At 45.7% G+C, this 26,009-nt stretch overlaps 1 protein-coding gene across 1 annotated transcript in view; it reads left to right on the plus strand.

Annotated features, from left to right (window-relative positions):
- The window catches only part of ITGAM (integrin subunit alpha M), a 45,798-nt gene extending 21,733 nt beyond the window's left edge, over nt 1–24,065 (plus strand). The window contains exons 13-28 of the mRNA XM_032156027.2: nt 12,650–12,780; nt 12,873–13,036; nt 15,712–15,866; nt 15,964–16,095; nt 16,271–16,344; nt 16,572–16,713; nt 16,809–16,931; nt 18,160–18,239; nt 19,434–19,517; nt 20,563–20,638; nt 21,118–21,225; nt 21,405–21,488; nt 21,632–21,745; nt 21,828–21,929; nt 22,429–22,539; nt 22,882–24,065. Coding sequence (XP_032011918.1) covers nt 12,650–12,780; nt 12,873–13,036; nt 15,712–15,866; nt 15,964–16,095; nt 16,271–16,344; nt 16,572–16,713; nt 16,809–16,931; nt 18,160–18,239; nt 19,434–19,517; nt 20,563–20,638; nt 21,118–21,225; nt 21,405–21,488; nt 21,632–21,745; nt 21,828–21,929; nt 22,429–22,539; nt 22,882–22,953 — 1,752 coding nt within the window. The 3' untranslated portion in view covers nt 22,954–24,065. The remainder of the gene's footprint in view (nt 1–12,649; nt 12,781–12,872; nt 13,037–15,711; nt 15,867–15,963; nt 16,096–16,270; nt 16,345–16,571; nt 16,714–16,808; nt 16,932–18,159; nt 18,240–19,433; nt 19,518–20,562; nt 20,639–21,117; nt 21,226–21,404; nt 21,489–21,631; nt 21,746–21,827; nt 21,930–22,428; nt 22,540–22,881) is intronic.
- Nucleotides 24,066–26,009: the final 1,944 nt, after the last annotated feature.

A 26,009-nucleotide genomic window follows, 5' to 3' on the forward strand; every position in this document is an offset into this window, starting at 1 on the left:
GCCTTGCTAGATTGGGGAAGTTCTCCTGGATAATATCCTGCAGAGTGCTTTCCAACTTGGTTCCGTTCTCCCCGTCACTTTCAGGTACACCAATGAGATGTAGATTTGGTCTTTTCACATAGTCCCATATTTCTTGGAGGCTTTGTTCGTTTCTTTTTATTCTTTTTTCTCTAAACTTCTCTTCACGCTTCATTTCATTCATTTCGTCTTCCATCGCTGATACTCTTTCCTCCAGTTGATCGCATTGATTACTGAGGCTTGTGCATTCATCACATAGTTCTCGTGCCATGGTTTTCAGCTCCATCAGGTCCTTTAAGGACTTCTCTGCATTGATTATTCTAGTTATCCATTCGTCTAATTTTTTTTCAAAGTTTTAACTTCTTTGCCATTGGTTCGAACTTCCTCCTTTAGCTCAGAGTAGTTTGATCTTCTGAAGCCTTCCTCTCTCAACTCGTCAAAGTGATTCTCTGGCCAGCTTTGTTCCGTTGCTGGTGAGGAGCTGGGTTCCTTTGTAGGAGGAGAGGCGCTCTGATTTTTAGAGTTTCTGGTTTTTCTGCTCTGTTTTTTCCCCATCTTTGTGGTTTTATCTACCTTTGGTCTTTGATGACGGTGACGTACAGATGGGTTTTTGGTGTGGATGTCCTTTCTGTTTGTTAGTTTTCCTTCTAACAGTCAGGACCCTCAGCTGCAGGAGATATAGACCAATGGAACAGAACAGAGCCCTCAGAAATAATGCTGCATATCTACAACTGTCTGATCTTTGACAAACCTGACAAAAAGAAGAAATGGCGAAAGGATTCCCTATTTAATAAATGGTGCTAGGAAAACTAGCTAGCCATATGTAGAAAGCTGAAACTGGATCCCTTCCTTACACCTTATACGAAAATTAATTCAAGATGGATTAAAGACTTACATGTTAGACCTAAAACCATAAAAACCCTAGAAGAAAACCTAGGCAATACCATTCAGGACATAGGCATGGGTAAGGACTTCATGTCTAAGACACCAAAAGCAATGGCAACAAAAGCCAAAATTGACAAATGGGATCTAATTAAACTAAAGAGCTTCTGCACAGCAAAAGAAACCACCATCAGAGTGAACAGGCAACTTACAGAATGGGAGAAAATTTTTGCAACCTACTCATCTGACAAATGGCTGATATCCAGAATCTACAATGAACTCAAACAAATTTATAAGAAAAAAACAAACAATCCCATCAAAAAGTGGGAGAAAGATATGAACAGACACTTCTCAAAAGAAGACATTTATGCAGCCAAAAAACACATGAAAAAATGCTCATCATCACTGGCCATCAGAGAAATGCAAATCAAAACCACAATGAGATACTGTCTCACACCAGTTAGAATGGTGATCATTAAAAAGTCAGGAAACAACAGGTGAAGAGGATGTGGAGAAATAGGAACACTTTTACACTGTTGGTGGAACTATAAACTAGTTCAACCATTGTGGAAGACAATGTGGTGATTCCTCAAGGACCTAGAACTAGAAATACCATTTGACCCAGCCATCCCATTACTGAGTATATACCCAAAGGATTATAAATCATGCTGCCATGAAGACACATGCACACGTATGTTTATTGTGGCACTATTCACAATAGCAAAGACTTGGAACCAACCCAAATGTCCAACAATGATAGACTGGATTAAGAAAATGTGGCACATATACACCATGGAATACTACATAGCCACAAAAAAGGATGAGTTCATGTCCTTTGTAGGGACATGGATGAAGCTGGAAACCATCACTCTCAGCAAACTATTTCAAGGAGAAAAAACCAAACACTGCATGTTCTCACTCATAGGTGGGAATTGAACAATGAGAACACATGGACACAGGAAGGGGAACATCACACACCGGGGACTGTTGTGGGGTGGGGGGAGGGGGGAGGGATAGCATTAGGTGATATACCTAATGCTAAATGACGAGTTAATGGGTGCAGCACACCAACATGGCACATGTATACATATGTAACAAACCTGCACGTTGTGCACATGTACCCTAAAACTTAAAGTATAATAATAAAAAAAAAAGAAAAAAAAGAAAAGAAATCCAATGGATCAATCAATGCTATCAACAAAGAACATGCAAGAATGTAACATTATATGTAATTTTTGTTTTCAAAAAAGACACTAAAATGCCACTGGATTAAACTGTATTTATTATTTATTATTATTATTTTTGAGACAGGGTCTTGGTGTGTCACGCAGGCTGGAATGAAGTGGTGCAATCATGGCTCACTGCAGCCTTGACCTCCCAGGCTCATGTGATCCTCCTGCCTCAGCCTCCTGAGTGTCTTTGACTGTAGGTGTATGCCACTATGCCTGGCTAATTTTTAAATTTCTTTTGTAGTGATAGGATCTCTCTATGTTTCCCAGGCTGGTCTCCAACTCCTGGGCTCAAGTAATCTTCCCACCTTGGCCTCCCAAAGTGCTGGGACTACTGGTGTGAGCCGTTGCACTCAGCCGGACTATAATTTATTCAGAACATCTTTAGTGTTCATTCCCAGAGATCTTGATCTCTTCAGTAATGCTTTCACAAGATCGATTATAGCCATCTTTTGTAGCGAATGCTTAGGCTGGTTCTCCTGTGGTAATAGGGGGCAGTCTTTTTTTTTTTTTTTTTTAAATCTTCATGTTTTTATTTATTTTTTCTTTTTTAAATTATACATTGGGCCAGGAACGGTGGCTCATGCTTGTAATCCCAGCACTTTGGGAGGCCGAGGCAGGTGGATCACGAGGTCAGGAGTTCAAGACCAGCCTGGCCAACATGGTGAAACCCCATCTCTACTAAAAATACAAAAATTAGCTGGGCTTGGTGGCGCGTGCCTGTAATCCCTGCTACTTGGGAGGCTGCAGCAGGAGAATTGCTTGAACTCAGGAGGCGGAGGTTGCAGTGAGCCAAGACTGCACCACTGCACGCCAGCCTGGCAAAAGATCGAGACTCCATCTCAAAAAAAAAAAAATTATACATTAAGTTCCTTGATACATGTGCAGAACTTGCAGGTTTGTTATCTAGGTATACAAGTGCCATGGTGGTTTGCTGCACCCATCAACCCGTCGTCTAGGTTTTAAGCCTCACATGTATTAGGTATTTGTCCTAATGCTCTCCCTCCCCCTTGATCCCTACCCCTCAAAAGGCTCCAGTGATGTTCCCCTCCCTGTGTCCATGTGTTCTCATTGTTCAACTCCCATTTATGAGTGAGAGTATGTGGTGTTTGGTTTTCTGTTCCTCTGTTAGTTTGCTGAGAATGATGGTTTCCAGTTTCATCTATGTCCCTGCAGAGGATATGAACTCATTCTCTTTTATGGCTGCATAGTATTCCATGGTGTATATGTGCCACATTTTCTTTATACAGTCTATCATTGATGGGCATTTGGGTTGGTTCCAAGTCTTTGCTATTGTAAATAGTGCTTCAATAAACATACATGTGCATGTGTCTTTATAGTAGAATGATTTATAATCCTTTGGGTATATACCCAGTAATGGGATTGCTGGGTCAAATGGTATTTCTGGTTTTAGATCCTTGAGGAATCACCACACTGTCTTCTACAATGGTTGAACTGATTTACACTCCCACTAACAGTGTAAAAGCATTCCTATTTCTCCACATCCTCTCCAGCATCTGTTGTTTCCTGACTTTTTAATGATCATCATTTTAACTGGCGTGAGATGGTATCTCATTGTGGTTTTGATTTGCATTTCTCTAATGATCAGTGATGATGAGTTTTTTTTCATATGTTTATTGGCCGCATAAATGTCTTCTTTTGAGAAGTGTCTGTTCATATCCTTTGTCCATTTTTTGATGGGGTTGTTTGTTTTTTTTATTGTAAATTTGTTTATGTTCCTTGTAGATTCTGGATATTAGACCTTTGTCAGATGGATATATTGCAAAAATGTTCTCTCATTCTGTAGGTTGCCTGTTCACTCTGATGATAGTTTCTTTTGCTGTGCAGAAGCTCTTTAGTTTAATTAGATCCCATTTGTCAATTTTGGCTTTTGTTGCAGTTGCTTTTGGTGTTTTAGTAAGAAAGATTTTACCCATGCCTATGCCCTGAATGGTATTGCCTAGGTTTTATTCTAGGGTTTTTATGGTTGTAGATTTTACATTTAAGTCTTTAATCCATCTTGAGTTAATTTTTGTATAAGGTGTAAAGAAGGAATCTAGTTTCAGTTTTTCTGCATATGGCTAGCCAGTTTTCCCAGAACCATTTATTAAATAGGGAATCCTTTCCCCATTTCTTGTTTTTGTCAGGTTTGTTGAAGATCAGATGGTTGTAGATGTGTGGTGTTATTTCTGAGGCCTCTGTTTTGTTTCATTGGTCTATATATCTGTTTTGGTATCAGTACCGTGCTGTTTTGGTTACTGTAGCCTTGTAGTATAGTTTGAAGTCAGGTAGTGTGATGTCTCCAGCTTTGTTCTTTTGCTTAGGATTGTCTTGGCTATATGGGCTCTTTTTTGGCTGCATATGAAATTTAAAGTAGTTTTCACAAGATTGACTACAGCCAACTTTTGCAGCAAATGGTTAGGCTGGTCCTCCTGTGGTAGTACGGGGCAGTTTTTTTTTTTTTTTTTTTTTTTTTTTTTGAGATGGAGTCTCAGTCTGTCACCCAGGCTGGAGTGCAGTGGCATGAACTTGGTTCACTGCAACCTCTGCCTCTGGGTTCAGGTGATTCTCCTGCCTCAGCCTCCTGAGTAGCTGGGATTACAGGTGCCCACCACCACACCCAGCTAATTTTTGTATTTTTAGTAGAAATGGCATTTCACCATGTTGGCCAGGCTGGTCTCAAACTCCTGATCTCAAGTGATTCACCTGCCTCAGCCTCCCAAAGTGCTGGGATTACAGGTGTGAGTCACCAAACCTGGCCCTCTTTGCCCATTTTTAAATTGGGTTATTTATTCTCTTGTTATTGAGTTCTTTATGTGTTATGGATATTAACCATTTATCAGTTGTGTGGTTTGCAAATATTTTCTCCCAGTCTGTAGGTTGTCTCTTCACTCTGTTAATTATTCCTTTATTGTGCAGAAGCTTTTTAGTTTGATGCAATTCCATTTGTCTGTTTTTGTTTTTGTTGCTTGTGCTTTCAGGACCATATAAAAAAATCATTGCCCAGACCAATGTCATGAAGCTTTCCCTCTATGTTTCCTTCTAATAGTTTATAGTGTTAGATCTTACATTTAAGCCTTTAACTCACTTTTTAATTGTTAAATTTTATTTTATTTTAGATGGAGTCTCGCTCTATTGCCCAGGCTGGAGTGCAGTGGCACGATCTCAGCTCACTGCAGCCTCCGCCTCCCGGGTCCAAGTGATTCTCCTGCCTCAGTCTCCCAAGTAGCTGGGATTACAGGCCTCTGCCACCATGCCTGGCTAATTTTTTGTCTATTTAATAGAGACGGGGTTTCACCATGTTGGCCAGGCTGGTCTTGAACTCCTGATCTAAGGTAATCCACCTGCCTCAGTCTCCTAAAATGCTGAGATTACAGGCGTGAGCCACTGCACCTGGCCCAACACTTTTGATTTTTGTATTTGGTTTGAGATAAAAGCTCAGTTTCATTCTTCTGCCTGTGGATATCCAGTGTTTTTAATACCATTTGTTAAAAAGACTGTCCTTTCCCCATTGTATGCCCTTGGCACCTTTGTTGAAAATTAGTTGATTGTTGGCTGGGCGCGGTGGCTCACGCCTGTAATCCCAGCACTTTGGAAGGCTGAGGCGGGCAGATCACGAGGTCAGAAAATCAAGACCATCCTGGCTAACATGGTGAGACCCCGTCTCTACTAAAAATACAAAAAAAATTAGCCAGGCATGGTGGCAGGCACCTGTAGTCACAGCTACTTGGGATGCTGAGGCAGGAGAATGGGTGAACCTGGGAGGAAGAGGTTGCAGTGAGCCTAGATTGTGCCACTGCACTCCAGCCTGGGTGACAGAGCAAGACTCCGTCTCGAAAAAAAAAAAAAGAAAAGAAAATTAGTTGATTGTAAATGCATGGGTTGATTTCTGAGCTCTGTATTCTGTTCCATTGGTCAATGTCTCTGTTTTTATGCCAGTGTCATGCTGTTTTGCTGACTATACCTTTGTAGTGTATTTTGACGTCAGATAGTGTGATACCTCTACGTTTGTTGTTTATGCTCAAGATTGTCTTGGATATTTGAGGTCTTTTGTGACTTCATATTAATTTTAGTATTGTTTTTTCTATTTCTGTAAGAAATGCCATTGGGATTTTGGTAGGAATTACATTGACTCTATAGATCACTTTGAGTAGTATGGACCTTTAAAAAATATTCTTTCAATCCATAATATGGGATATCTTTCCATTGATTTTTGTCTTAACTTTCTTTCATTAATGTTTTATAGTTTTAGTGTGCATATTTTTCACCTTCTTGGTTAAATTAACTTGTAAGCATTTTATTTTTTGATGCCATTGTAAATGGGCTTAATTTCTTTTTCAGATAGTTTGTTGTTAGTGTATAGAAACACAAATGATTTTTGTATGTTCATTTTGTATTCCACAACTTTACTAAATTTGTTTATTAAATTTGATAACTTTTTTGTAGAGTATTTATAACAAGTTTCTCATATATAAGATCATGTCAATTGCAAACAGGGACAATTTTTTTTCTTTATTTCTAACTTGGATGCATTTCTTATCTTTTTCTTGCCCAATTGCTCTGGCTAGGGCTTTCAGTACTGTGTTGAATAGAGGTGGTGAGTGTGGGCATCCTTGCCTTGTTCCTAATTTTAGTGGTAAAACCAATTTTTCACCACTCGGTATGATGTTAACTAGATGCTTTTTTAATGTTCTTTATCATGTTGATGTAATTTCTCTGTATTTCTAGTTTGTTGAGGGTTTTTATTTATTTATTTTTTATTAATTTTTTTTGCACACAAAACAATAAACATTTTCTAAAAATACATACAAACAAAAAGATGCGTATCAAACATATTAGGAAGGTTGCACATGGGAAGACGGGGAATAGAAATGGGGAGTGGGAATTAAAGAAAATGAATGAGAGAGGGACTTTGTATGGATCAATGATAATAACTCAATCCTCTATTTGACAAAGAAGAAGGAGAAGGAAGAGGAAGAAAAAGAAAGTGGGATAAAGGATCAGAAAGGGAGGAAAATAGAAAAAATTAGAGTATGACTCCAGGGTAGACCTGTTTTGTTGTCGCTGGGTTGGTCGGTTGGTTTGTCTGTTGTATTTCTCATATGTTTTGCCATGTTGGCCAGGCTGGTCTCGAATTCCTAGCCTGAAGTGATCAACCCGCCTCGGCCTCCCAGAGCGCCGGGACTACAGGCGTGAGCCACCACGTCCAGCCCTCACATTGCTTCTGGCCTCCGTGGTAGACCTCCCAGATGGGGCGGTCGGGCAGAGGTGCTCCCCACATCCCAGACGGGGCAGCCGGGCAGAGGTGCTTCTCACTTCCCAGACTATGGGTGGCTGGGCAGAGGTGCTCCTCACTTCCCAGACGATGGGTGGCCGGGCAGAGGCACTCCTCACTTCCCAGACGGGGCTGCCGGGCAGAGGCGCTCCTCACTTCCCAGATGGGGTGGCCGGGCAGAGGCGCTCCTTACTTCCCAGACGGGGCGGCCGGGCAGAGGCGCTCCTCACTTCCCAGACAATGGGTGGCCGGGCAGAGGCGCTTCTCACTTCTTCCCAGATGATGGGTGGCCAGGCAGAGGCGCTCCTCACTTCTTCCCAGACGGGGCGGCCGGGCAGAGGCGCTCCTCACTTCTTCCCAGACGGGGCGGCTGGGCAGAGGCGCTCCTCACTTCCCGGACGGGGCGGCCGGGCAGAGGCGCTCCTCACTTCCCAGACGATGGGTGGCCGGGCAGAGGCGCTCCTCGCTTCCCAGGAGGCGCTCCTCGCTTCCCAGACGATGGGTGGCCGGGCAGAGGCGCTTCTCACTTCCCAGATGGGGCGGCCGGGCAGAGACGCTCCCCACCTCCCAGACAGGGCGGCGGCCGGGCAGGGGCTGCAATCCCAGCACCCTGGGAGGCCAAGGCAGGCGGCTGGGAGGCGGAGGCTGCAGCGAGCCAAGACCACGCCACCGCACTCCAGCCCTGGCAACACCGAGCACCGAGTGAGCGAGACTCCGTCTGCAGTCCCAGCACCTCGGGAGGCCGAGGCGGGCAGAGCACTCGGGGTCAGGAGCTGCAGACCAGCCTGGCCAACATGGCGAAACCGCGCCTCCAGCCAAAGGAGAAAAAGCAGGCAGCGGTGGTGGCACGCGCCGGCAATCCCTGGCAGCCCGCAGGCTGGGGCAGGAGAATGAGGGGAGCGGAGGCAGGGGGTCTGCAGTGAGCCGACTAGATTCCAGCCTGGGCCACAGAGGGGAAAGGAAAGGAAAGGAAGGAAGGAAGGAAGGAAGGAAGGAAGGAAGGAAGGGGAAGCTACCAAAGATCTTGTTGAGGGTTTTAATCATGAGTGGCTACTCCTGTGGCCTGAATGTTTGTGTCCTCCCCAGATTCATATGTTGAAGTCTAATTCTTTGTGTAATGGTATTTGTAGATGGGCCCTTTGGAAGGTGTTTAGGTCATGAGCATGTGGCCCTCATTAATAGGATTAGACAAAATGATGGTTGCCTATGAACCAGAAAGTAGGCTCTCACCAGATATTGAATCTGCTTGCCCCTTGATTTTGGATGTCACAAGTCTTCAGAACTATGAGAAATAAATTTCTATTGCTTATAACCCATCCAGTCTATGTTATTTGTTATACCAAATAAGCTAAGACAGATGTTTAATTTTATTAAATGCTTTCTTTTCTTATTGATATGATCATGTTATTTTTATTCCTTATTCTGTTAATGTGGTGCATCACATTTATTGATTTGCATATGTTGAGCCATCCTTACATGCCAGGAATAAAGCCCACATGGTCATGGTGTGTGATCCTTTTGTGCTATTGAATTCAGTTTGCTAGTATTTTATTTAGGATTTTGGATCTATGTTCAATAGGAAAATTGGCATGTAGTGATCTTTTCTTGTGGTGTGTTTGTTGGGATTTAGTGTCAGGATAGTGCTTGCCTCATACAATAAGTTTGGAAGTATTCCCTCCTCTTCAATTTTTTGGATGAGTTTGAGAAGAATTCATATTAATTCTTATTTAAATGTTTGGTTGGTAGAATTTGCCTGAGAAGCCATCAGGTCCTGGGCTTTTCTTTGTTAGGAGGTCTTTGATTACTGATTCAATTTCCTTACTCATTATAGATCTGTTTAAACTTTCTATTGCCTTATGATTCAGGCTTGGTAGGTTGTATATTTCTAGGAATTTATCCATTCCTTCAAGGTTATCAAGTTTGTTAACAAATAATTGTTCATAGTAGTCTCTTATGATCCTGTTTATTGCTATGGCATCAGTTGTATGTTCTTTCATTTATAATTTTACTTATCCGTTGTTTCTGTTTTTTTCTCCCTTTTTCCTTGATCTACCTAAAAGCTTGTCAGTTCTTTTTTTTTTTTTTTTGAGACGGAATCTCACTCTGTTGCCCAGGCTGGAGTGCAGTGGCATGATCACAGCTCACTGCATTCGCCACCTCCTGGGTTCAAGTGATTCTCCTGCCTCAGGCTCCTGAGTAGCTGGCATTACAAGCATGTGCCACCACACCTGGTTGATTTTCTTATTTTTAGTAGAGACAGGGTTTCACCACGTTGGCCAGGCTGGTTTTGAACTCCTCATCTCAGGTGATCCACTTGCCTCGACATCCCAAAGTGCTGGGATTGCAGACGTGAGCCACCGCACCTGGCCAAAGCTTGTCAATTCTATCTTTTTGAAAAATCAACTTAATTTCATTGATTTTTTTTCTATTCTCTATTTGATTTATTTTTCTGTAATCTTTATTATTTTCTTCCTTCTACTAACTTTAGGTTTAGTTTGTTCTTTTATTTCTCGTTTCTTGAGGTGTAAAGTTAGGTTTTGTAATTGAAATTTTTCTTTGTTTTAAAATTAGGTGTCTATCACTCTGAACTTCCCTTTAGTACTGCTTTTGCTGCCTCCCATTAAGTTTGGTATATTGCGTTTTTATTTTCATTTATCTCATGTTATTTTCTAATTTCTTTTTTTATCCATTAGTTGTTCAAGGGTGTATTGTTTAATTTTTACATATGTATGTTTTTTCCAGTTTTTCTTCTGGTATTGATTTTTAGTTTCATTCCATTGTGGCTGGAAAAGATTCTTGATATAATTTAAATCATTTTAAATTTGTTGACTTGTTTTGTGACCTAACATGTGATCTGTCCTGGGGAATGGTCCATGTGCACTTGAGAAGAATTTATAATCTGCAGTAGTTGGCTCGTGTATTTTGTATATGTCTGTTAAGTCCATTTGGTCCATTCTCTCTTGTTTTTTTTGTCTAGTTGTTCTATTTGCTATTGAAAGTAGGATTTTGAAGTTTCTTACTATTGAATTGCTGTTTATTTCTCCCTTCAGTTCTGTCATTATTAGCTTTATATATTTAGATGTCTGATGGGTGTGTATATAATTAATTGTTGTAACTCCTGGTGAAATGGCCATTTCATCATTATATAATATCCTTATTTGTTTTTTTGACTTAAGTCTATTTTGTCTGATATTAGCATGTCATCCTGCTCTCTTTTGGTTACCATTTTCATGGAATAGCATTTTCTACTCCTTTACTTTTAGCCTATGTGTCAGTAAATACAAAGTGGGTATCTTGTAGATAGCATATAATTGGATTTTGTATTTTTATTAATTCTACCACTCTGTTTTGAGAGTTTACTTCTGTTTACATTTAAAGTAATTATTGATAGAGAAGGATTTACTACTGCCATTTTGTTAATTGTTTTCTGTTAGTCATGTAGGTCTTTTTTTTTTTTTTTGAGACGGAGTCTCGCTCTGTCGCCCAGGCTGGAGTGCAGTGGCGCGATCTCGGCTCACTGCAAGCTCCGCCTCCCGGGTTCACGCCATTCTCCTGCCTCAGCCTCTCCGAGTAGCTGGGACTACAGGCGCCCGCCACCATACCCGGCTAATTTTTTGTATTTTTTAGTAGAGGCGGGGTTTCACTGTGGTCTCGATCTCCTGACCTCGTGATCCGCCCGCCTCGGCGTCCCAAAGTGCTGGGATTACAAGCGTGAGCCACTGCGCCCGGCCGTCATGTAGGTCTTTTGTCCCTCTTTTCTTCTCTTGCTGTCTTCCTTTTTGTTTTATTGTTGTTAATTTTTATATTAATATGCTTTCATTCTGTTCTCTTTTTGTACTTTTTTTTTTTGAGATGGAGTCTCACTCTGTCGCCCAGGCTGGAGTTCAGTGGCGCGATCTTGGCTCATTGCAAGCTCCGCCTCCCGGGTTCAGGCCATTCTCCTGCCTCAGCCTTCCGAGTAGCTGGGACTACAGGTGCCCACCACCTCTGCCGGCTAATTTTTTTGTGTTTTTAGTAGAGATGGGGTTTCACCATGTTAGCCAGGATGGTCTCGATCTCCTGACCTCGTGATCCGCCCGCTTCGGCCTCCCAGAGTGCTGGGATTACAGGTTTGAGCCACCGCGCCTGGCCCTTTTTTTGTGTATATAACTTCTAAAGGTATTTTCTTTGTGGTTTCCACAAAACATCTCATAATTATCATGGTCTATTTTAAGCTGATAACAACTGAACTTAAATCACATGCACTCTTTACTTTTATTCCCCACTACACGTTTTATGTTATTGATTCACAATTTACAGTTATTTATATTGTGTATCCAGTAACATAATTTTAGCTATAGTTATTTTTAATATCTTTCTCTTATAACTTTTATACCATAATTAAAAGTGTCCAATTCACTGGCATTAAGGACATGACAAAATCACTTTTAAAATTTCTTTAAAATTTATTATTTGGCTGTCATTTTTTTCAATATTACTCTTGCACATACTTTAAAGAGTCAAAATAGTTCCAAAAAGCTCACTGTAAAAAAACAACAATTTCCACATGCACTATGGTTTTGGCTTCATTTCCCTTGCTCTGAGGGAACCACTTTCAGCTCCTTCAATTCTCTATTTGTTCAAATTACATAATAATAATTTTGCTACTTTTTGATTGTTGTTTTACCACTGACTTCCCACCATGGAAGGCAGAGATTGATCTCTTTTTCAGTTTTCCTTTTGCCACATAGTAGCACTCTTTTACCCCTCCTTCACTCATGTTTATGTGATCATTTTGGTTAGATCAACATTCAGTGTTTGCGTTATTCTGACTATGTAAATGAAATTCAGCTGAGCCAAATAATATACTTTTACTTTTCTCTGTACCCAGGGAAATGCAGGTAATTAATAGAAACTTGGGGTTGGGCGTGGTGGCTCACACCTATAATCCTAGCACCTGAGAGGCTGATAGGACAGAATTGCTTGAGCCCAGGAGTTCAAGACCAGCCTGGGCCACAAAGTGAGACCCCGTTTTTATTTTAAAAGTTTTTTTAAAAAAGATATTGTAGGTATCCTCTTGAGGTTGTGGTCGAAAGGTGAATAATTCCTTGATAAGTTCTAAGCTGTCCTAGTTCCTTGGTTAGTTGCAAGAGATGAGACTTGAGTAGAGCTTAGAGAACCTCTGTCTGGGCCATGCTGGATGACTGAGTTATACATCTCCTGTCTTTCCTACCCCCTTCTCTCTCCACCTCTTTTTTACCCTCAGCGGATAGCAGGCTCCAAGCTCTCTCCCAGGCTCCAGTATTTTGGTCAGTCGCTGAGTGGGGGCCAGGACCTCACAATGGATGGACTGGTGGACCTGACTGTAGGAGCCCAGGGGCATGTGCTGCTGCTCAGGTGAGAATGCCTTTTGGAGTCAACCAGACATTCTCCCTTGAAGGAATGTTTCTTGTTTGAAGGTCCCTGATGGTTTTCTGGTGTCCCTGCAGGTCCCAGCCAGTACTGAGAGTCAAGGCAATCATGGAGTTCAATCCCAGGGAAGTGGCAAGGAATGTATTTGAGTGTAATGATCAGGTGGTGAAAGGCAAGGAAGCCGGGGAGGTCAGAGTCTGCCTCCATGTCCAGAAGAGCACACGGGATCGGCTAACAGAAGGTGAGGCTTGGTGGGTGAGTCTCAAGAGGTTAAATGACCGAGGACGTGAACGGGTGCTGCAACCCACTCTGCCCAGCCTTCTGGCTGTCCTGAGCTGAGTTCTCACAGGCTCTGACAACCTTCTCCAAGCCTTACCTGAGTGAGCAGGCTATTGCCCTGCTGGGTAGGGAAGTCCAGTGGACCTCCCTAAAGAGGTGAGCATGTGGCACTTCCTTACTCCCTCAGTTCTCCAGAGAACTGAAGGCCCCATGCCTATGAACGAACGATGTTTTTGTTTTTTAATTAATGGAGAGAAAACCTATTTGGGGAGATTGAATTGATGAAGCTGAACAGAGATTTACAAAGCACTCACATATGCATTTTATCACCAGTGACTTCTTCCCTTGTTCCTATTCTCAAAGAGTAGAACTGGGTTTGGGGTGGGAGAATAGTAATGACAGTACTAAGAATAACTGTCTCTAGTAGTGACAGCACTAGGAATAACTGTCTGTAGTAATGACAGTACTAGAAAGAATTGTATCCTCTTTAAAGGTAAAATTATTAGCTGGGCATGATGGCATGTTCTTGTAGTCTCAGCTACTTGAGAGGCTGAGGTGGGAGGATCACTTGAGCCCAGGAGGTTGAGGCCAGCCTGGGCAACATAGCAAGACCCATCCCTAAAAAATGAGTACCTTTCTAGGCACAGTTTTCCTGTGCTGAGGAGATAGCATTCCAGATATGAGAGCAGCCAGCATGGCTAGAAATTAAGAGCAAAATGTTAGAGAGTAGGGAATTGAAGGAGAGGTACCCTCAAACCTACATAGAAGTCCCCCTCTACTCTTTGGCTGACTCCTGAGACACTAACGCGTAGGTCAGTACTCCAAGAAACCCAGTAAAAAACAGCAACTGAAAAGCCAAAGAGCTGATCAGAGAATTCAGCAGCTCCTCAGTGCTGGGGAGACAGAGATTTGAGAGGCCTTGGTAAATACTTTGGTCTTTCCATTGAGACAACTGACTAGCAACCAAGAGAAACAATACACAATAGAAATAGACTCACAGGTGATTCAGAAATTAGAGTGATTGGATAGGAATTTTTAAAAGGTAACTATAATTAATGTCTTCAACAAAAAAGGGAAAGGATGAGAACTTCAGCAAAAACCTGGAATTCATAAAATAGAGTCAAATGGAAACTCTAGAACCAAAAATTGCAATGACTGAAATGAAGAATTCAGTAAATAGATTTATAGCAGATTAGAAGCAGAACAGAGAATTAGTGAACAAGAAGACAAGTCATTTGAAAGTATCTGGATAAATATGTGATAAAAAGAATGAAAAATACATAAAAACATCATAAGAGATGTGTGAGATATGGTGAAAGATCTAACAAACATGTAATTGGAATTACAGAAAGTGGTGGTGGGGGAGGAGAGAGAGAGAGAGAGAGAAAGAAAATAGGAAAGATGGAATAGGAAAGACAGAATAGGAAAGATGGAATAGGATGGAATAGGAAAGATGCAGTAGTTAAAGAATTTCCCCAAACTGGCCAGTCACGGTGGCTCATGCCTGTAATCCCAGCACTTTGGGAGGCCGAGGCAGGTGGATCACCTGAGGTCAGGGTTTGAGACCAGCCTGGCCAACATGGTGAAACCCCATCTCTACTAAAAATACAAAATTAGCAGGTGTGGTGGTATGCATCTATAATCCCAGCTACTCAGGAGGCTGAAGCAAGAGAATTGCTTGAACCTGGGAGGCGGAGGTTGCAGTGAGCTGAGATCACCCCATTGCACTCCAGCCTGGGTGACAAGTGCAAAACTCCATTTCAAAAAAAAAAAAAAATTCCCCAAACTGATGAAAGACATCAAGATTCTTTACAAAATCAAAGCAGGATAAATATGAAGGACATTATATCAATGTACATTTTAATCAAACTGCTGAAGACCAAAGACAAAGAGAAAAAAATTTAAAGTAGTCAGAAAACTACAATAAATTTTTTAGTGAGTAACAGAATAGCTACCATTTGTTGAGCACTTACTGTATAAAAAACACTGTGCTAAATATTTGATAAGCACTATCTCATTTCCTTTTTACCATTGGGAGGGTATCATTATTATCATTATTATCCTCACTTTAAAAATAAAGAACGGAGGCCAGGTGCAGTGGCTCACGCCTTTTATCCCAGCGCTTTGGGGGGCTGAGGCAGGTGGATTAGTTCGAGACCAGCCTGGCCAACATGGTGAAACCCCATCTCTACTAAAAATACAAAAATTAGCAGGACGTGGTGGTATGTGCCTGTAATCCCACATACTCGGGAGGCTGAGGCAGGAGAAAGGCTTGAACCTGGGAGGCAGAGGTTGCAGCGAGCTGAGATTGCACCACTGCACTCCAGCCTGGGCAACAGAGCGAGATTCTGTCTCAAAAAAGAAAATAAAAAATAAAAAGAAAGGAAGGAAGAAGGGAAGGAAGGAAAGGAAGGAAGAAGGGAAGGAAGGAAAGGAAGGAAAGGAAGAAAAGGAAGGAAGGAAAGGAAAGGAAAAAAGGAAGGAAGGGAGCAAGGAAAGAAAGAAAGGAGACTCAGAGAGGTCAGATAACATACCCCAAGTCGCATAGCTGAGAAGCAGAGGAGCTGGGCCTCAAACTCCCATCTGCTGAGCTCCGAGGCTCAGGCCCCTCACCGCTGTGCCACCCTGTCCCTTCAGGGCAGATCCAGAGTGTTGTGACTTATGACCTGGCTCTGGACTCCGGCCGCACACATTCCCGCGCTGTCTTCAGTGAGACAAAGAACAACACGCGCAGAGGGACACAGGTCTTGGGGCTGACCCAGACTTGTGAGACCCTGAAACTACAGTTGCCGGTGAGCAGGCTAGTGGCCAGACCACTGGGTCCTCCAAGCATGGAGTGGGCTTGGGGAGCTAAGGAAGGCAGATCCCCAAATCCCGGCTATCTCTTAGAATTGCGTCGAGGACCCAGTGAGACCCATTGTGCTGCATCTGAACTTCTCTCTGGTGGGGACGCCCTTGTCTGCTTTCGGGAACCTCCGGCCAGTGCTGGCTGAGGATGCTCAGAGACTCTTCACAGCCTTGGTGAGTCCGGAGTTGGGGTCCTGTGGGGGTGTGGAAGAGACCAGAGACCAAGGTGGTTGAAACTCATTTTATTTGATTGCATCTAATTTTACTTCAACATTTGATTTTATTGTTTAATTTCACAATACTTGGTTATTTCCTTTCCTTTCATTTGATCATATTTATTTTTTAAAAGTTTCCCTTTGAGAAGAATTGTGGCAAGGACAACATCTGCCAGGATGACCTCAGCATCACCTTCAGTTTCATGAGGTGAGTTTCCTTTCTTCCTCACCTCCTCCAGAGAAGAACCCGTACCATGACCCGCTCTGTTCTCCTCCTGGCCCCCAAGGGAGCCGGGTGTTCCTGGGCTATAAGGTCCGGTGTGGCTGCCCCTCTACTGTTGTCTCTCATCAAGTACCTGCGTCTCTGTTCTGCCGGAGCAGGCTTGCCACAGGGAAGCCCAGCGCCCCATCCCCCGGCCTGTCTTCTTCCCACAGCCTGGACTGCCTCGTGGTGGGTGGGCCCCGGGAGTTCAACGTGACAGTGACTGTGAGAAATGATGGTGAGGACTCCTACAGGACACAGGTCACATTCTTCTTCCCACTTGGCCTGTCCTACCGGAAGGTGTCCAAGCTCCAGGTAGCCACACCCTTCTCAGGCTCTATCTGACCTTTGCTTCCCCATCCTCATGGCTGGAGGTGGATATCACCGCCTTTGCCTCCCCTGCCTTCCAGAACCAGCGCTCACAGCGATCCTGGCGCCTGGCCTGTGAGTCTGCCTCCTCCACCGAAGTGTCTGGGGCCTTGAAGAGCACCAACTGCAGCATAAACCACCCCATCTTCCCGGAAAACTCAGAGGTCAGAACTCCTGGCTCCTCCTCTCCTTTTCTCTTTGATGTCTTTGGGGATTCTTTTCTTCTTCTCTTCTTTAGTAGTGGTTCCTTTTTGTACAAAACAGCTTTATTGAGATATAATTCACATACCATCCAATTCACCTATTTAAAGCATACATTTCAAGCCCGGCACAGTGGCTCATGCTTGTAATCATAGCACTTTAGGAGGTCGAGGCAGGAGGATCGCTTGAGCCTGAGAGTTTGAAACCAGCCTGGGTGACATGGCAGACTCTGTCTCTACAAAAAATGTAAAAATTAGCTGGGCGTGGTGGTGCACACCTGTAGTCCCAGCTACTCGGGAGGCTAGGGTGGGAGGATCGTCTGAGCCTGGGAGGTTGAGGCTGCAGCAAGCTGTGATCACACCACTGCACTCTAGCCTGGGTGACAGAGTGAGACCCTGTCTCTAAAATAAATAAAATGAAATAAAATAAAATAAAGTATACAGTTCAGTGGCTTTGAGTGAATTCACAGGGTCTTGCATCCATCATCATGATCCATTTTGGAACATCTTCATTACCTCACAAAGAGCCTCTATTCCCATTGGCCCTCAGCCCAATCCTCCCATATGCCCCAGCCTTACGCAACCACTAATCTACTTTGTGTCTATAGATTTGTCTATTCTGGACATTTCATATAAATGAAATAATCCCATATGTGATCCTTTCGCTAGCATAATATTAAGCAAAGACTTAGCAAGGATCATTCATGTCATAGTACATGTCAGTACCTCATTACTTTAAAAAAAAGTTTTTAAATTTTTTATATATTTTTTTGAGACGGAGTCTCACTTCGTCGCCCAGGCTGAAGTGCAGTGGTGCAATCTTGGCTCACTGCAACCTCCGCCTCCCAGGTTTAAGCGATTCTTGTGCCTCACTCTCCCAAGTAGCTGGGGTTACATGCGCCTGCCACCACACCCAGCTAATTTTTGTATTTTTAGTAGATACGGGTTTTTGCCATGTTGGCCAGACTGGTCTCGAACTCCTGACCTCAGGTGATCCACCTGCCTCAGCTTCCCAAAGTGCTGGGATTACAGGTGTGAGCCACCGCACCCGGCTTTCATTGCTTTTTATTTGGTGAACAATATCCTGTTGTATGGATGGGCCATATTTCATGTCTCCGTTAATCAGATGACGGGCATTTGGGTTATTTCTTCTCTCCTATTTCTACATTGTCTCTCCTTTCTCCCACTCCAGGTCACCTTTAATATCACGTTTGATGTGGACTCTAAGGCTTCCCTTGGAAACAAACTGCTCCTCAAGGCCAAAGTGACCAGGTGCTCTCTGCTGCCAGGCTTCCGCAGGCAGTTGCCCGTCTGAGGCCCCAGCCCCTGGCCCATGGTGGGCCTTTGCCCTTTGCCCACTGGTTCTCCCTTCAACTCATTCGTTCACTCAGCAAACACTCACTGACCACCCACCATGTGCTGGGCCTTGTGCCGAGTGCTGGTGGGATGGTGGTGGATCAGACGATGGTGGTTCCTGCCCTCTCGGAGATGATAATGTGGTGGCAAAGACAGACAAGAAAACTAGCCATTAATCTTGCATCTCAAATCCAGTATGAGATGCAAGATTAGGTGGGGGATGGCCAGTGTTCTTGGGAGTTTGGCATTCAGAGAAGATTCCTAAAGAAAATATATTTAGGAGCTGGGCGTGGTGGCTCGAGCCTGTGATCCCAGCACTTTGGGAGGCTGAGGCAAAACAATTGCTCTAACCCAGGAGTTCAAAATCAGCCTAGACAACATATCAATAACCTGTTTCTACAAAAAAAATACAAAAATTAGCCAGGCATGGTGGTGCATGCCTGTAATCCCAGCTACTCAGGAGGCTGAGGCACGAGAATTGCTTGAGCCTGGAAGATTGAGGCTGCAGTGAGCTGAGATTGTGCCACTGCACTCCAGCCTGGGCAACAGAGTGAGACCCAGTCTCAAAATAATAATAATAATAATAATAAAAAGGGAAAAAAAAGAAAGTATATTTAGACAAAGCAAAGGCACGAACTGAGGGTGGGCATGAAGACAGAAGGCAGGAAGCAGATACCAGGAATGGGAAGATCAGGGTGTGTTTAAGAGTGGCCTCAGCATGAAATGCAGGGTTGAAGGAGTTGGTGGTGGTTAGATACAGGCCATATCCCAAAATGACTGACAGGTGTTGTTTGGGATTTGCAGTTTCGCCTCTGGGAGTGACATAATCATATTTGCATGTTAGAACGATCACTCTTCAGGAGGGCTGGCGATTGAGGTGGGAGCAGGTGTGAATTCAGGGGACCAGTTAGAAGAAGGTGGTTGCAGACATCCAGGTGGAGAGGGATGGGCCTGGGCTAGCTGGGGGCAGGGGTTGGAGAACAGTGGGGTTTCAGATGCAGAGATAACAGAACTTGGTGGCTGACTGGAGGCAGGGAGTGAGGGAGAGGGAGGAGGAAAGACTAACTGTCAGTTCTCAAGAGCCCGCTGGAGCTCTTTCTTTCCCTCCAGTGAGAACAACATGCCCAGAACCAACAAAACAGAATTCCAACTGGAGCTGCCGGTGAAATACGCTGTCTACATGGTGGTCACCAGGTGCTGGCTTCCAGGACTTTAGCGGAGCCTCCACTTCTGGGCTGGACATGGCTGATTGTGTATCTGTGTGCATGAGTCTGTGCATGTTTGTGTGTGTGTGTGAGTCTGAGGATCTGTGTGCATGTATGTGTGCATGGGTGTGTATTTGAGCATGTGTGTGTGTGTGATCTATGTGCATGCTTGTGTGCATGGATGTGTATTTGTGCATGTATGTGTCTGAGGATCTATCTGCATGTGTGTATGTGTGCATGGGCATGTATTTGTGCATGTGAGTGTGATCTATATGTGTGTGTGTGCATGGGTGTGTATTTGTGCATGTGTGAGTGTGAGGATCCTTGTGCATGGGTATTTGTGCATGTGTGTGTGAGGATCTATGTGCATGTGTGTGTGTGCATGGGTGTGTATTTATGCATGGGTGTGTGTGAGGATCTATGTGCATGTGTGTCTGCATGGGTGTGTGTGCATGTGTGTGTGAGGATCTATGTGCATGTGTGTGCATGGGTGTGTGTGCACGTGTGTGTATGAGGATCTATGTGCATGTATGTGTGCATGGGTGTGTATTTGTGCGTATGTCTGAGGGTCTATGTGCATGTGTGTGCACATGGGTGTGTATTTGTGCATGTGTGTGTGTCTGAGGATCTATGTGCATGCATGTGTGCATGGGTGTGTATTTGTGCGTGTGTGTGTGAGGGTCTATATGCATGTATGTGTGCATGAGTGTGTGTGCGTGTGTGTGTCTGAGGATCTATGTGCATGTATGTGTGCATGGGTGTGTATTTGTGTGTGTGTGTGTCTGAGGGCCTATGTGCATGTGCGTATGTGCTCACGGGCGTGCATTTGTGCACGTGTGTGTGAGTGGTCCAAATGAGCACGCACTGTGTGTCCAGCACACATTGCTTCCCCTGCACCCCCCCCCATCTCCACCCCCCAGGCCTTCATACCCATTACCCATGTGCCTGTTCGCTCCTTACACACTTAGCCTGAGACACCCTCCCAGGGCACCCCTCATGTTTTGTCACCTCCTGTCCCTTTTTTCTCCCTTCAGCCATGAGGTCTCCACTAAATATCTCAGCTTCACGGCCTCAGAGAATACCAGTCAGGTCATGCAGCATCAGTATCAGGTGGGGAGCTGGGACGTCTGGGTCCTGAGAAGGAGGCTGGGGAGGAAAATGCAGAAACAGGGATGGGAAATGTGCGCAAGGCGCCTGTGGTGTGCCAGGCTTGGTTCCACGCTGCTATCACTCAGTATGCACACATACACGCACGTATGTATGTGACATGCACGCACGTAATTATCTTGTGTTACCTTCTTAACGACTCTGTGGGGCACTGTCATGATCCCCAGTTTACAGATGAAGAAACTGAGGTTCAGAGAGGTTTACAGAACATGCCAGAGGTCTCCCACCGAGTGAGTGGGGAGCTAGGACTGGAGACCAGGCCGTATGGCACTGGAATGCGTATTAGGTGTACACTCCAGTCTCTCAAACAGGAAGGGGCAGGATGCCCGGGCCTATGGCCTGCCCCGTGGGGAGGGGAGGCTGATTCTCCAGGCTGGTGGGGGAGGAAGGCCAGAGCCCTGACCCCGCCCTCCCCGGTGCAGGTCAGCAACCTGGGGCAGAGGAGCCTCCCCATCAGCCTGGTGTTCTTGGTGCCCGTCCGGCTGAACCAGGCGATCATATGGGACCGCCCCCAGATCACCTTCCCTGAGGTGAGTGGAGCTCGGCCCTGTGACTCCTGCACGGCCCTGCGCCTTCCTCTCACCTCTGTTAATGCTGGTGGGTTTTGGAGCCGCTCCGCCCCTCTCCTGGACCCAGGCCATCTCACCTCCTGAGAGACGGGCCCTGGTGCCTTCATCTTTGCCCCTTCTCAGTGCGTCTCTTTCCTCAGAACCTCTCGAGTACGTGCCACACCAAGGAGCGCTTGCCCCTTCACTCCGACTTTCTGGCTGAGCTTCGGAAGGCCCCCGTGGTGGTGAGAAGCTAAGTCAGCCCCAGGGCCACACAGAGACCCAGCGCGCTTCCCTGCTGGAACCTGTATGGTCTCTGAGCAAACGGGGAGGGGGGTTCTCTGCCTTCGGCTTCCTTACCCGTCGCCTCCCCTCCTGCGTTCCCCAGAACTGCGCCATCGCTGTCTGCCAGAGAATCCAGTGTGACTTCCCGTTCTTTGGCATCCAGGAAGAATTCAATGCTACCCTCAAAGGCAACCTCTCGTTTGACTGGTACATCAAGGTGTGTGGGGTCCTGAGGCTTCGCCGGGCACAGGAGTGGTGCTCAGGGCCCAGGTGCAGTGCCCACACGCTCTCTTCCACAGACCTCGCATAACCACCTCCTGGTCGTGAGCACAGCTGAGATCTTGTTTAACGATTCCACGTTCACCCTGCTGCCGGGACAGGGGGCGTTTGTGAGGGCCCAGGTACCTGTCTTGGGCGCTGAGGAACTATTGCAGGGAGAGGGGCTGGGCTTGTGGAGATTTCTGGGGGAGGAGAGAGACACAAAGAGAGAGGGAGAGAGAGACAGAGAGATAGAGAGACGTAAGGAGAGAGAGACAGAGAGATAGAGACAGAGGGAGAAACAGATACAGAGACAGACACAAAGGAGAGAGAGATAGAGATAGAAACAGAGACAGTGAGAGATGGAGAGAGACAGAGAGATAAAGAGATACAGAGCGCGACAGAGACAGAGACAGTGAGAGATGGAGATAGAGAGACAGAGGCAGAAAGAGATAGAGATAGAGGACAGAGAAACGGAGGAGGGAGAGGAGGGAGAAGAGGTGGGGGAGGAGGACTGAGGGCTGGGGTTCTGGGGCACATGAGGAGGGGTTCCCCACTTGATTCAGGGGTGCACACGGTGTGAATGGGGAACCCCCAGAAATCCGGAGTGGTCTCCCCTGACGCCCCTCCTTTCTCCCCCAGACGGAGACCAAAGTGGAGCCCTTCGAAGTCCCCAACCCCCTGCCGCTCATCGTGGGCAGCTCTGTCGGGGGGCTGATGCTCCTGGCTGTCATCACCGCCGCGCTGTACAAGGTGCTCCCCGCCGCTCCCCCACCCCCTCCCTTCCTCCTCTCGGGCCTCGCGCTGCAGCTCCGTGCCTCGGTTTCCCCGGCAGCTGTGTGACTGGGGCGAGTCCGGAAGCCTCTCTGCGCCTCAGTCTCTTAGGGAGGGTGGCCGGGTTCATGCGCGGGGCGCGCTGAGAACGAGTCGCCCTCCTTGTTGCAGTTTCTGTTTCTCTCCAGGCCCTGACGCGGATGTCACTCCCCTCCCGCCCCGCCCTCCTGGGTCCCTTCTGTCTCCGCCCTCTCCCCCTGGTCTGCGGAGCCGCCCGCTCCCTGGCTGCTGTCGCTCTCACTGCCCTCCTCTGCCCCGCAGCTTGGCTTCTTCAAGCGGCAGTACAAGGACATGATGAGTGAAGGGGGTCCCCCGGGGGCCGAACCCCAGTAGCGGCTCCTTCCCGACCGAGCTGCCTCTCCGTGGCCAGCAGGACTCTGCCCAGACCACACGCAGCCCCCAGGCTGCTGGACACGCCGGACAGCGAAGTCTCCCCCAGACAGGAGGGGTTTGGGCTTCCATATGTGTGTGTGCAAGGGTGTATGTGCATGTGTGTGAGTGTGTGCGTCTGTGTGCAAATGTGTGCACGTGTGTGCGTGTGCGTGCATGTGCACTCGCGCGTCCATGGTGTGTGTGCAAGTATGTGTCCAAGTGTGTGTGCGTGTGTCCATGTGTGTGCAAGTGTGTGTAAGTGTGTGCATGTGCGCCACTTTGTGCATGTGTGTGAGTGCATGTGTGTGCTCAGGGGCGTATGGCTCACGTGTCTGACTCAGATGTCTCTGGCGTGTGGGTAGGTGCCGGCAGCGCAGCCTCTCCGGCAGAAGGGAACTGCCTGGGCTCCCTTGTGCGTGGGTGAAGCCGCTGCTGGGTTTTCCTCCGGGAGAGGGGACGGTCAATCCTGTGGGCGAACACAGAGGGAAACGCAGCAGCTCCTCTCCACTGAAGGGAGTGGTACTTCTCGTTGCCTGCGAGCCTGCGGCCTGCTGGAGCCTGCACAGCTTGGATGGAGACTCCGTGAGAAGCTGTGGGTGGAACCAGGAGCCTCCTCCACACCAGTGCTGATGCCCAATAAAGATGCCCACTGAGGAATGATGAATCTTCCTTTATGGATTCATTTATTATTTCAATGTGACTTTAATTTTTTGGATGGATAAGCCTGTCTGTGGCACAAAAATCACAAGGCATTCAAGAGTGTACAGTGAAAAGTCTCCCTTTCCAGATATTCAAGTCACCTCCTTAAAGGTAGTCAAGATTGTGTTTTGATGTTTCCTTCAGACAGATTCCACGTGATGTGCAAATGTATGCACGTGTGCACACACACACACCACACATACACACACACACACACAAGCTTTTTTACACAAATGGTAGCATACTTTATATTGGTCTGTATCTTGCTTTTTTTCACTATTTCTCAGACATTGGTTCATATTAAGACATAAATTACTTTTTCATGCTTTTATACCACTGCATAGTATTCCATTGTGTGAGTGTACCATAATGTATTTAACCAGTCTTCTTTTGAAATATTATTTTCAATCTCTTGTTATTGTATCAATGCTGAGTTAATAAATCAAATATATGTCATTTTTGCATATATGTAAGGATAATTTATGGGATGTGTTCCTGGAAGTTTGGGTTCTCCCAGAAGCAAACCCAAGAATTTGGGTGAAACAAGCATATTTAAGAGGTGGCAGGCCAGGCATGGTGGCTCACACCTGAAATCTCAGCATTTTGGGAGGTGAAGATGTGAAGATTGCTTGAGCTCAGGAGTTCGAGACTAGCCTGGGCAACATATTGAGAACCTGTCTCCACGAAAAATTAAAAAAATTTAGCCAGGCCTGGTGTTACGTGCCTGTAGTCACAACTACTCTGGAGGCTGAGCCAGGAGGATTACTTGAGCCCAGGAGGTCTAGACTGCAGTGAGCCATGATCGCACCACTGCACACCAGCCTGGGTGACAGAGTGAGATCCTGTCTCAAAAATAAACAAAATAATAAAATAAAGGCCGGGCACGGTGGCTCACGCCTCTGTAATCCCAGAACTTTGGGAGGCCGAGGCAGGTGGATCACCTGATGTCAGGAGTTTGAGACCAGCCTGTCGAACTTGGTGAAACCCCGTCTCTACTAAAAATACAAAAAAATTAGCCATGCATGGTGGCAGGCACCTGTAATCTCAGCTACTTGGGAGGCCGAGGAAGGAGAATTGCTTTAACCTGGGAGGTAGAGGTTGCAGTGAGATATGATTGCATCACTGCACTCCAGCCTGGGCGACAGAGCAGGACTCTATCTTAAAAAAAATTAAAAATAAAATAAAGAGATGGCTCCAGGAAATACCGAGGAAGGGAAGGCTGCCAATAACAGGTGTATCATCCACAGAGAAGCTGCTGTGAGTTCGTGGAGCTTCTCCCACTAGGCAGTTCTGGGAGGCAGTGCAGAACATGCACCTCAGTATCACCCCACCCAAGGGAGAAGGCTGGAGCACGTAGATACCGATTCCACTTAGCTATTGGATGAGGGCTGCTCTTGGTGAGGAGAGAGTGTTAATTTCCTACCACTTCTGGCCTGCCCTGAGTGTGGGGAGAGCGGACTCTAGTGGCCAGAGAAAGTGATACCAGTGCTGCTGGCTGGATGTTTGACAGGTGAACACAGCCCCTGACACGGCCCCTTTGGTTCAGGTCAGGGCACCAGGAGCACTTGCTGCCAAGGTGTGTGCAGGTGACATTTTGGTGGCTGCTTCCTCAGAGAGAGGATGCCCAGTGCCTGTCCCTCATACTTTGCAAACACAGTAAACACTACCCTGGCCTGAACATACATCCTCTCTAATCCTCACATCAGTCTTTGGTATTTATATGAATTTCACTTAGGAGGAAACTGAGGCTTAGATAGATCATACCAGTTGCCTGAGGTCATACAGCTGGGAAGGAATGGAGCTAGGAGTTAATCCCAGCTCTGCCTAGCTCTAAAGCTTTTCTCTTTTACTGTCCTGACAGCCTCAGAGGAATGGCCCCAGAACATGAGGGAGTGTGGGGAGAGGGTGGCTGTTATTTAACTGTTGTGATATTAGGTTAAACCATATGAAATTGGTGACATGTTTTTGGACAAGGATTGTTCTTTCTCTCTCTTTCTTTCTCTCTTCTTTCTCTCTCTTTTCTTTCTTTCTCTTTCTTTCTTTCAAAAGATACTGCGGTGGTACTACAAAACAATAAATTTGGAACTATTATAGACTGGGCCCCTCGAGGCCAATTATATTATGATTGTATGGGCCAGGCCCACTCATGTTCACAGGTTCCATCTGTCTGGCCCACTAATCCGGCCTATGATAGTGATTTAACTAAAAGGCTAGACCATAGGAAAAATGAATCTTTTAGATTTAGTTAGAACTCCTTTTAATACTTCTGTTGAGATATGTACGGATGGAGAAGTCTCCCATGGTCGGTCCATGGACAC

Source organism: Hylobates moloch, unplaced genomic scaffold, assembly GCF_009828535.3.
Source record: "Hylobates moloch isolate HMO894 unplaced genomic scaffold, HMol_V3 SCAFFOLD_6, whole genome shotgun sequence".
Lineage (NCBI taxonomy): Eukaryota > Metazoa > Chordata > Mammalia > Primates > Hylobatidae > Hylobates > Hylobates moloch.